Below are 12,022 nucleotides of genomic sequence, written 5' to 3'. Positions count from 1 at the left end.
GGCTTCTGTCTCCTTCAGTGTGTACTGCTCAGTCCAAGAAGAGCAGACTGTCTCCTCTGACATCTTCCCGTGTGAACTTGATGTTATTGTCCACAGCATTTATATGTTCTGTGAAAGCTTCCACTTCCCTTGCTCTGATTTTGACCCAGGTGTCGTCCACATACCTGAACCAGTGGCTAGGAGCAGTTCCTGTGAAGGTAATCAAGAGCTGACACCATCAGCTCTCAACTTGTTCCATGTAGAGGTTGGTCACTGTTGGGGACACCGGTGAGCCCATGGCACAGCCGGGCTTCTGTCTGTAGAAACCTTTACTGGACTGGAAGCAGGTGGTTTCTAGGAGTTGATGACAAGAACTACTAACATTTTCAACCAATCACTGATGGTGTCAGCTCTGTTTGGATCGATGAAGTTTAATGCAGCTGCTGTAGTTTGTCAAATTTAAAGACTCAGGATTCTGTAAATAAAGAATTTGATTTTCTTTGACTTCAACGAGACTTCACACACTTATTTTATGGACTAAAGACAGTTTTGTTTTCATTCTGTGGACGCAGCATAAAAGGACTCAAACCTACTTTTGTTTTTCAAACCTTATGGTTTGTTAAAAAAATACATTTTTACCTTGTAAATAATGAAATAAGCCTCAAATACATTTGTTACAGAAATAAAACCAGTACAACGAAAATCTGCAATTTGTTCAACTTTATTGAGAAAAAAACATCACAGAGCTATTAGTTGATCAATCAGCCATTGAGAGCTTTGAGTTTCATCTTCAGTGCAAAAAGAGGAGAACAGTGTTGAGGATGATGGATGAACTAACGGCTCTCTCGTCTAAAAACAAAAAAACATCAAGAACAGAATAAAACCAAAACACCTTCTTTTTTTCTTTTTTTTCTTTTAAAAGTGGACAAATCTCAGCAGCACATGAACCAATCACTGACATGCATTAAATTATTATTGTATTCAGTCTTTCACTGTAACAGTTGTCTCTTCAGTCGGGTGTTGCAGTTGGCACATTCACAGCTCACAGTCCTCAGCCCTTCTTCACTTTATTTATTCAGTTTAGGAAGCAGAAAAAGGGCAAATCAACAATTTAAAAGCTTTTTTAAGTTGACGAAGGGAACGAAAAGAAACGTGAACAAATTGCCGTTATTGGCTGATGAGGAGGGGGCGTGGCCACATGAGAAAATCAAACAGTTTGTTCCAGCAGTGAGAAGATAAAGAGGATCACATGGCGTATTTCTGAGTCCAGTCCTGAGCTGTCTTGTTGTACCTGCAGACAGAAACACACAGGTGAGACGGTGAGCAGGTGACACACAGCAGGATGATGCCATGCACGCACACACACAATCGTACAATCTGCTGCGGACACAAATACCATCAAACCCCAGTGACTCGTTTTATTTCTTTTTGTCCACTAAACTGTTGAAACAGCAGCTGTGGCTGCAGTGTGTGACAAACACCACAGTAACCGCTAACTGCTGCTCACTGTCAGCTAGTTAGCTCAGTTAGCTGTGCAGCTAGCAGTCTGAACAGGGAGCTTGCAGCACCGGGGATGTGTTGTGTTTGCCAGCACAGGAGCTTTGGACCGGGACGGGGCTAACTGGTTAGCATGCTTTGCAACACAATACTTGGACATCATATAACTAAAGAAAATCTTTTAAATTCTGATGTTTTGAATGTTTTTAACAAAAATTCTGACATATTGCACCTTTAAAATGATAAAATAAACATATTTCCAGTTCGACACGTCATTCTGAACTTTCTGGTTCTGGAGCTTTGGACCGGATTACTGAGTTCTTTAATATGAGTCAACATGAACAGGATGGTGTAAAGTAACTAAGTACTTTTACATGAGTATTTCCATTTCCTTTATTTTTATACTTCTTTATTACAAATAGGAAATATTGCACTACTTCCAAATAACAGAACAGTATTAAAAGTAGTTAAAATTAGCAGCATTTTGAGCAGCTACAATCTAAAACGCTGCTCCACACAGTAAAACATAATAAATACATTTAGCTGCCGAAATATTTGTACTTCTTACTTTGAAGTACTTCAGAGTACGATCAGAGTACTTCTTTTACCACTGCTGAAGAGCAACACATAGCAGCAGCGATCGTCTAATGTTCGTTAACTTCCCAGAAAAGTGCTAATTTTATAACGTTCACTCGTCTGAGCAACTTTGGAGACAAAACTCCAGACAGGAAGTGAGACGTGTGCAGTATTTGAATTTTTAAAAATAAAAAAATAAATGTTTTTTTTTTATTTCATTGACTGAACCAATGCTTCACAAGTTTAAAATGATTTATCTTCATTTGTTTCATGCAGATTAAAACCAGCCGACATTAAAACAGCGATTAATTCAGACGCTGGATTAACAGAGAACACATCACTGTTTTCATGTTTTAGCTCGACGTTCAATCCTGCTCAACATTTTCATCCATCAGGTTTAATAATGATCACCTCGCTCTCTCCACACAGGCTCAGATGTTTCTGCTGCAGTGTGGAACATTAATGTCCTCTCTGTGATTTAAACTTTGTGCTTCTGCAGGAAAAAAACGCAGGTTTTTATACAAACAGCTAAAACATGAAAGATCAGCGGTCAGACTCGTCTTTAGATTCGGAGCCATGCTTTGCATCGACGTGCTTCAGGTCCACTTTGACTTCAGAGACACAGAAGAGAAGCTCAGGTGAGTCACTCTGCTCCAATCAGACGGCAGCTCAGCTCTTACCCTCACAGCATGGCATACTTCTCTGTCCACTCCCTGGCTAGTCTGTTATACCTGAGACCAATGAGCAGGACTCTGGTTAAAGACCTCAAACAGGTTCAACTGAAGCTCTAATGTTTCAGTTTCTGTCTTCCTCCAGAGAAACGCCATGAAAACACAAAACATATCACACACACAGAGCTGCTGCTGAGCCTCGACCTCCATCAGAGCGACACGTTAAGGGTCGACACGTCGTCCAGCTTCTGTCTGCTTTGTTTTCTATCTGATTTTTCAGCTGAACTGTTGGTCTTTTATTTACTTCAAACATTTTTCTACAAAACTCTTTTAATAAATCAGTATTTTAGATGAGTTCTGCCGTCAGTCATCAGATTCATTAACTGGCTGTTTGTTCCTGATGTTTTGTAAATTAAATAAAATAAAAAGGAGTTTGTTGGTTTGTTTCTTACTGACAGAACTTGTACTTGTTCTTTTTAAACGAGCTTTATTGAGAAAAGTTGATTTAATTTATTTATTACAGTAAATGAGAGTTATGGAAAGAATAAACAATATAAGAATTTAACTTTTGGGTCTGCTATTTGACATGTCTAATAAAATCTAATAGTTTCTGCCAATTGATAATTTGAGTTTTACATTTTTCAAAAGTCCTCAAAAAACCGCCATCTTTGAAGTATATAAAAATAAAAAGAGGGTAATCTTTTAAAATCCTGTCATCTTGTGGATCTAATAATTTGCTACGATATTGATCAAGTCAATTGTGTAAAACTGTTTCAAAATAAGTTATTTATCAGTCTGTTAGTGTGACACCTTTATCTGATATTTCTGAAATGTAACATGAAAACCATCTACAAACACAAAATGTCTCTTCAGCAGTCGATCCTCTGTGAGTGTATCTGGTAACGTGAGCTCAGTCTCTTGTACTTTCTGATTGGACAGGTAGAAACTCACCTAACAGGGTCTGTTTTGTAGATGCGGGCGATCTCTGGCACTAACGGGTCGTCAGGATTCGGGTCACATAACAGAGAACAAATGGACAAAAGGACTGTGGAGAAAAAACACAGAACATCAGAAACAATCTGACAAGAGTTTCACAGCTGGGATCCGAGCGTCTCCGTCCAGCTGAAGACGACCCGTTACACTCTGCCCAGATCATTTTAACAAAGACAACCGTCACTGCTGTCGATGATTATGATGAATTTCTATATAATTAAATTACACAGCACCGTACAGGTTATAATCTGACTTCTACACAACATTTAAGATCAAATAATGTCATGAGTCATGAAAGGATTCAACATAAAAAGGAGTAACTTCCGATTTAGAAGGAAAATAATCAAAGTTTGTATCTGAATAAAAGATCTACAATGGTTTAACAAAAATAAAACCAGCACTCTTCACTTGTTCACTTCTCTTTGTTTAGTAAAATTGATGATTATGAATCTTAATGATCCGTCTTGTTTCTGTCTCGGCTCTCAGAGTTAAAGTCAGACTGCCGCTCACATCTTCAGTTCTCACCTTTAGAGATAGTTAATGCTGGAGACCACTGTGATCTCAATATATCCAAGCAGATGCTGCCGTTACTGTTAATATTTGGGTGATAAATTCTTGTTGTGAAGGCGACCTGAAGAAGGAAACAGGAGAAACAGATCAGAACAGCTCCCAGTGTTTCTTGGTTTCATCTTTGTATCATTTTAAAACTTTACAGTGTAATTGTTACAAGATGTACAGAAGAACAACACAACTGTCTCTGTTCTCCACTGACTGCATCGTGTTGTTGTGTGTTGTGTATCGTGTTGTTTGTGGAGGTGTTTACTGACCTTGGGTGGTTTGAAGGGATAATCTGTGGGGAAATGAATAGTGAGGAAAAACACACCGCCCTGATAGGGACTGTCAGGCTGCAACAGAGAACACACACACACGCAGGTTACACACTCATGTAGTTACACACATGACAACATGCAACTGATATTAACAGTTCATTATCAGTTGGATACTTACAGGCCCCATAATAGTAGCTTGCCAATGAAACACTGGAGAAAAGACAAGAGGACGGTTAATAAAGAATATCATGTGTGTGTCACATGAACACATGATGTGTGAAATGTGTCTTACTGTCTTCTCCCACGGGTCCAGCAGAGCACTGAGCCGGAGGATCTCTGGACAGATCAGTTAGCTCCTGAAAACACAGACAAGAAAGAAATCTTAAATAAGTTGGATGTTAAGGTTTTTAATATTATGTCATCTGGAAAATAAGACACACTCATCACATAAACGTTGGAACTAAAGGATCTGCTGATCAGTCAGAGGATCTCTGGTTGGTTTGATCCGTCTGAACGTTTGTGTTCACGTCTGTTTCCTGTTTGGTGGAAGTTATTTTACACACATCCGTCCTGAACCAATCACATCGCTGACAGAACATGCGTCATGTTTGTCTGTGGTTGTTTAGTGTTTTGCATTTTGTTCTGCTCGACTGTTTCCTGTTTGAACACACACACACACACACACGCACGCACGCACCTGATCTAACAAAGAGTTAATCTCCTGACTCAGTCTGAGCTCCGTCTCTTCAACACGTTGGACCAACTGAACCAGTTCATCTAGTATTGAGCTGCCAGTAGAGACGTGTACCATCCTGATGAAGCCAGTGACACCCGCTGTGGTTCTCATGTGTTACAGGCGTCTTTAAAATCACCACTGAAAGCTCCTCTGAATGTTATAGTTCAGATTCAGGGGCGGATCTGAGATTTGTTAAAGGTTACGTGACCGTAAATGTTAATTAATGAATAATCAATAGACTAAAGCTGCGTTTACACAGCAGGAACGTTCCTCAGAGACGAGGAACCTTCAGAGGAACTCTCGCCTGTTCCTGCCTGTTGATGTCAGAACGAGCTTTGTAAAAGTCTTCTGTGTCATTTTATATTGAAATGTTTTGTGTTTTTGACTGTTGGTCAGAATTAGAGCTGTAAATAATGATTATCTTCATTATCAATTAATCTGCCAAATATTTTCACAATTACTGACTCATCGATTAGCCTATAGAGTCCAAAGTGTCTTCAAATGTATTCTTTTATCAAACCAACAGCTAAAAACTCAAAGACTCTTCATCTACTGTGAATTAGAGCTGTGCGATATTACAATATATATTGTAGTGCGATATGAAAATGTCTACTGTAGGATATAACCCTCTGTTGTTTACATCGTAATTTTAATGTGTAGGCTACTTGTTTAGCACTGTTGCTACACTAACGTTAACGTACACTAAGGTTGTGATTTAATACGCCGTGTAAAGCACAACTCAACGTCTGAATGACCGTTGGATATCCAAATTTTGAGTTCAAAACAAGTTCATTGTATGAAGGCGATGTAACTGCAGCAACGCTACTGCTTTGTGGTAGCACATTTTTTACGTCACCTGCAAGGACTCGTTTACGGCACTGGTCGCCTGGGAGTAAACATAGGCAACGCAGCATGGCGGAGACGGAGGAGAGTGCAATGGAAGACGAAAATAACGTAACTAGTTACGTTACATCAAACGCGGATACAGAAGCATTACCAGCCGCGAGGCCTACTGGCTGTCCTACCCGGTAAAAGATCTGTATTTTTTATATTTACATAAAAGCTTGGAATAGTTTTTGTTTACAAATTCTTATTTGTTGTGACAGTCCTGCAAAAAGTCACGAATAAAAGGAGAACTATACTATATCGGGATATATATCGTTATCGGGATATAAAATTAGCTATATCAAGAAATAAAATTTTGTCCATATCGCACAGCACTACTGTGAATCTACTGAAATGACAAAGAAAAGCAGCAAATCGTCACATTTAAGAAGCTGGAACCAGACAATGTTCGACTGAAACGATTTATTGATTATCAAAATATTTGCCCACTAATTTTCTCTCAATTGACTAAAAGATTAATCGAGTAATTGTTGCAGCTCAAGTCAAAATCATCGAGTTAACTCATGACCAGAAGATTTTGGAAGGACTGGATCCTTTTCAAGACGTCTCGCTCTGGTTCGTTTGGTCAACACTGATGGATTGACACAGCAGAGTTAACTTGAAACAGAACCAAACTGATTTAATGTTAAAGCATCTTTCTGACGTCCACGTTCTCCTGCAGCATGTTGAGCCAATTTCCCCTGAACCAGCAGAACCACAATCACTGTTTGTATTGTCCAAAACAAAGATATTCAGTTTAATATCATATTTAACAATGAGAGAATCTATTGCTGCTCAATTTAGTCTTGATCACTTTAGTTTTATGATCGATCAAATGCTCGTCATCTATCAAACAGGATCTCTCAGATCTGCTGCCCTACATTACTACAGACAGACATTTATTTTGAAGGCTGAACTTTAGCAGCTCACACATGAAGCCCCCTCTCTCTCTCTGTGCCATGTGAAGGCAGCATTAAAAACAAACTGAGACACACGGGCCGGGCCGGTACTGATGTGTAAGCAGCAGCTCTATTTTTACTGTGCAGACAGAAGAGTCGGAGGCCAGATCAGGAGAAAACACACGGCTGCTTATAGGACGACCGCTTTGGATTTCCAGCCTGCAGGTCTCTCTCAAGCCAAACTGTGTGTGTGTGTGTGTGTGTGTGTGTGTGTGTGTGTTGGTATGTGACATACAGGCTCACACACAGCTCAGCTTTCAGGTCTGACTGAGGAGAGAAAACGTTCAGGAATTCAGACACTGACTGTGACAGAGGCAGCTGGGAGTGCAGACATTACACGTACACACAGTATTATGGTTATTAATTAAGTACTTCACTGGTTTTATTGATCCATTCAACAAATATAAAGTCATGTTCCACTAAATACGTCCGCTGGAAAACCCTCAGAGACACTGGTTCCTCTTTCTATCTCTTACTGTGTACAGCAGAGCTTTTCTTAACCATTATAAGTGTCTAATAATTGATTTATAAAATATCATTAAGAACACGAGCTGCCTGATTCTTGTCACCTACACGAGTTCCTGTTGTTCAAATATAAAAAAGGAAGTTAAATTGAGTTTTTAGACACTGAAACACAGACGGTTGTGATTCTTTGACTTTGGTTTTTACTCACATTTGTTTGATCAGCATTATCTTTAAAAACCACATCAGACGGCTTCATGAACACATTTCAACTCAACTGAATCGTTACAGTCTTTACATTGTTGTTTATCATTTAAATCCACATCAATCTGATTCATTTAACAGCACAGTTTTTTTTAACAGGAAGGTAAACATACCCGTCTTTCCTTCCTCTCAGCACAGGAACTGTTTGACGTCACACCGCTAGTAACTTTAGGACTCACTGACATTAAATCTGGTTTTATTGTTATTATCGTGTGAAAATACAACAAAAAGCATCTCGTGACTCCGAAAAGACAGAACTTTATTCATCCTGAAGGACAATGTTGTGCAGCAGTTTCAGTGCAAATATCAAAAAGGTGCAAATTATTATATTTAATTAAAACCTCATATTTTGATTTTATGCCAATACAGTATGGATCTCGGCTCGTGGTGATAACTTTGCATTTCATTTCAGTCTGCTGGGTCTGTGTTGATGTAACAGTGCCATTAAAAAGAGAAATACTGATAGTGTTAATAATACACATGATAATATGTGTAAATCTTTTGTTTATCAGTTCATCTGGTTTCCTTTTTCACTGTTCATGAATTGCATTTGTTCTTTGAGACAAAACAGCAAATTAAGTTAATTATTCTTTGTTTTAGATTTTCTATAGATATCAGGATGACAGTCCTGTTCCCTCACGTTTGGAGAAAATGATTTTTAGTTCAGCAGCACCTCACTTCTTCTTTCATTAACATGTTTTGTCTCATATTTTACCAACAGATAAAATTGCAGCTCGTGTGATTTCAATCTTGCACATTTTAAACATTTGATCAGACAAACTGAACTGATCGTAATCAATTTTCCTCAACCGTCTTGTTTCGTCCACAACTCAACAGATCTTCAGTTTACTGTCACAGAGGAGGAAAGAAACATTCACGTTTAACAAGCTGACATCACACAATGAGGAAGAAGAAATCATTTACTCAAAGTGATCAATAGATTATCAATATAGTTGGTGATTAATTTTATAGCTGACACAAATGTATCAGTATTAACACAGTGGAAATAAAACAGAATTAATAATAATTAATTGTCCTTGATCAGATGTGTAATCTTGTTCGACTGTTATTCACAGATCAGATACTGACACATATAAAACATAGTCTGGGGGATTTTCTTATTATATTTTGTGGAGCTTTACATGTGAGGAAAACTTAAAATATAAGAAAAACTTTAAAAATGTGTGAATTTAAATAAATTTATGTAAATATATAAATATAATAATATGCAATGTAAAGGACTGTTTTGATTTATGATCCCAGTTCACGTGCAGGTGAGACCAGAATCAAAAGCTGTTTGGATCTTTTATGATATAATCTTATAATTTTATTGAGTGTAAACTTGAAGGACAGATTTCAGGGTGAGAACAGCTGAAACTGAAACTGAAACCTGAATGTGGACAAAACAGAAGCTGGTGTCACTGAAATGACTGCAGATTAAAGTGCTATTTAACTGGATCTGAAGAGAAATACATCTGAGTCAAAGGCCTGAAGACACTGAAGCTAAAGCTAACATCAGCTCAGTAAACTGAACCATTGTTTCATATGAAACCTTACAGACCGCCGCGGGGGGTTCTGTCCAAACTCGGCCTCAACCAACACCGATACACGTGAACACAACACAGAAAATACCTGAACACGTCCCCTCGGAGCTGGAACCAAAGCCCGGCTACAATCTGACCGTTTAAACCGAATGTTGTCTCATCGGCAGCAGCTGTCTCACTGAGAGCGAGCTAACGCTGCTAGCTAGCTGAGAACTAACGGCACAAACATCATCTGAAAACGACCCACGTCAGACTGTGGTTATAATTAAATATGATAATAAGGTGGTTCGTTACCTTGGAAATTCGTTTTAAAGCCATTGTGTCTGCGTGAAGGGACCGGCTGTCGAGGAGAAGGTGGAGGAAGAGGAGGAGGAGGAGGAGGAGGAGGGCAGGCCAGCTAGGTGCCGCTAACTAACTAGCATCTAGGACTTTGCTAGCTTTTGTGGCTGGCTTGAGGCGCTAAGCTAAGCTAGTTGTGCTACACATACGCCGGTTAAACTACAAACTGTTAAATCTTAAATCTCGTCTTTTTCACGGACTACAGCTCAGTGTGGAGACTGACTCCACCGCACGTCAGCCCCGACTTCAGGCTGACACTCGAATAATGGACCGGACCGACCGCAGAGGCTCAAAATGTCTTCCGTTACCCACAGAGAGCAGCTGTCAGAGGACCGGGAGCAGGAGGTCTCACTCTGACTCTGTTTCAAGACACCACAAGAACTACACCCAACAACATGGCGTCAAAATAACGACGGTTTATCAGGAGGAATAAAATCAATTAATATCATCAAGAAAAGAAGACATTACAAGAGTAGGTTGTAACGTTTAAAGACTAAATAAGGTATGATTTTATTTATAAGTCATGATATTAATAGAATAAAGCTCTAACTTAATTAAATATTTATCATTTTCATCATAATTTAACGGGATGATTCAAGAAATATTAAGTATTTCCTTTTACAATGTGTGGCTGTGTTCTCATATTTTAGATTTTATGCAAAAAATACAATTTTAGTTGTAATGTTATGATTTTGCTAAAAAAAAAATCCACAAAATATGTTGACGTCATTAAACAAAATCGATATTTTTTTTCCAGTTTAACGGACATTTCTGTAGTTTTCTGGTTGAAGGCCGGTTGTGAGCAGCGTTTTTATGATCAATGAGACGTGAGATCAGTAAAAATTAATATTTCAATGAGGTTTTAACATCTTGAAACTTGAGAGCTAAACTCTGAAATTAGCACAGACAAGCTAGCTTCAAAAACATTAGCAAAACACCTGACAGAGCTTTAGCTCAACATTAGCCGTCAGCTAACGTTAGCTACATGTGTCTTACTGCAGATAACTGAACCTACTGTAAGTGGTGGAAAGTAATCGAGTACATGTACTGGAGTTACTATTCTGAGGTAAGTTACCTGTATTTTTACATATTAGCCTGCCATTCTCTGCTACAAACATTTTACTTTTTAACTTCATTTATTTGATAACTTTCTGCATGTTCACATCATTAATACAAAATATAATCAACTTATCAATTATAATGTGATATTATAGATTTACATTAAACTTTGTGGAGGGGAACAAGCTTAGTCAGCTGAATGTAAAGACATTAAACTGAACACATTATTGTATTGAAGATAATAAAAACGATACAACAGGTTATATTATTCTGAAATGGGCTTTTCTGCATAATGAGTACTTTTACTTTTTGGTACTTTGAGTATGATCTGATGCTGATCTCTGTTTACAGGATGCATAGGAAGAAAATCTGCTTTGTGAGGAGACATGAAACTGTCCATCGCTCATTCAAGTTCTCAGGTACTGACATTGTTTCTGTTCAGTCCACATAAAAACCACCAAGATCATTTCTTCTGTCTGAATATGTGAATAATTCAAATTTAAAGTTCACACATTTTACGATAAATTAAAATAATAGTATTTGGTATTTCTATGATTCAGAACATTGTGTTGGATTAAGTCACAAACAATATCACTGAGCTGATAAATAAAATCAATAATCAAAAAACAGAAATATCTCAGACGTATCAGTCTGACGCTGTGTACTATTACTGCACTATCAGGACAATTTTCTAGTTTTTCTCTGAAACATTTTATGTGTTAATGTTTTGATGTTGATCAGTTGTAAATCACTGAACTTATCAAGACGAATATCTTTGGTTAAAAACAGATTATAATTGTAACTGTCAGCGCCGCCCTCAGTCCAGAGCAGGTCCTGCTGTGGTACCACAAACATTGAACTAGTAACCACAACATCACCAGACTCCCTCAACAAATGTAGTGATTTTAAGAGTTGTTGAGTTAAAACAAACTTTATAACCGTTGTGAAACTCTGTCTCTGACAGATTCTAAGTCATTGTCTCCTTCTTGTAAATTGAGCATTAAATGAAAACATGAAGTTGTTTGTCTCCTTGTAAAAAGTGTCAGTTTGTGGCAGCATGGCTGTACCAGCCTGTCTGCTTCTGTGTCTAAAGTGCTAAAGTCTTACCTGCCAACATTTAGCAGCTGTTTGAACACACTGTTTACACTGATTTCACCATTTACACTCAATTTATGAAAGAAGAAACATTTTATTGACGCTTAACATGTCACATTTTACAAATACACTA

At 38.1% G+C, this 12,022-nt stretch overlaps 1 protein-coding gene across 2 annotated transcripts; it reads right to left on the bottom strand.

The window, feature by feature from the left end:
• Window positions 1-684: 684 nt before the first annotated feature.
• Window positions 685-10,098, bottom strand: LOC141013408 (ubiquitin-conjugating enzyme E2 2-like). Of its 2 annotated transcripts, none has more exons than XM_073487123.1 (7): window positions 9,691-10,098; window positions 4,839-4,902; window positions 4,725-4,756; window positions 4,544-4,621; window positions 4,242-4,347; window positions 3,675-3,768; window positions 685-1,270 (listed from the first exon to the last, which is right to left on the bottom strand). In XM_073487123.1, exons 1-7 carry the CDS (start codon window positions 9,712-9,714, stop codon window positions 1,225-1,227), a joined length of 444 nt encoding a protein of 147 aa, XP_073343224.1. In that variant the 5' UTR covers window positions 9,715-10,098; the 3' UTR covers window positions 685-1,224. The 2 variants fall into 2 exon arrangements, with proteins under 2 accessions (XP_073343224.1, XP_073343222.1); XM_073487121.1 differs by lacking the exon at window positions 685-1,270 and adding an exon at window positions 2,720-2,783 and having other exon boundaries at window positions 9,691-9,999.
• Window positions 10,099-12,022: the final 1,924 nt, after the last annotated feature.

The sequence above is a fragment of the Pagrus major genome, chromosome 18 (assembly GCF_040436345.1).
Source record: "Pagrus major chromosome 18, Pma_NU_1.0".
In the NCBI taxonomy this organism is placed as follows: Eukaryota; Metazoa; Chordata; class Actinopteri; order Spariformes; family Sparidae; genus Pagrus; species Pagrus major.
The sequence above is the reverse complement of the archived record's forward strand: the minus strand, read 5'-3'. Positions and strand labels throughout refer to the sequence as shown.

Coding starts and splice junctions, on each gene's coding strand:
- LOC141013408 (XM_073487121.1), bottom strand. CDS start 9,714: ATGGCTTTAAAACGAATTTCCAAG. Junction 4,622..4,724: donor AAGCTACTATTATGGGGCCT/GTAAGTATCCAA, acceptor TCTCTGTTGCAG/CCTGACAGTCCCTATCAGGG. Junction 3,769..4,241: donor AGCATTAACTATCTCTAAAG/GTGAGAACTGAA, acceptor TTTTCTCCACAG/TCCTTTTGTCCATTTGTTCT.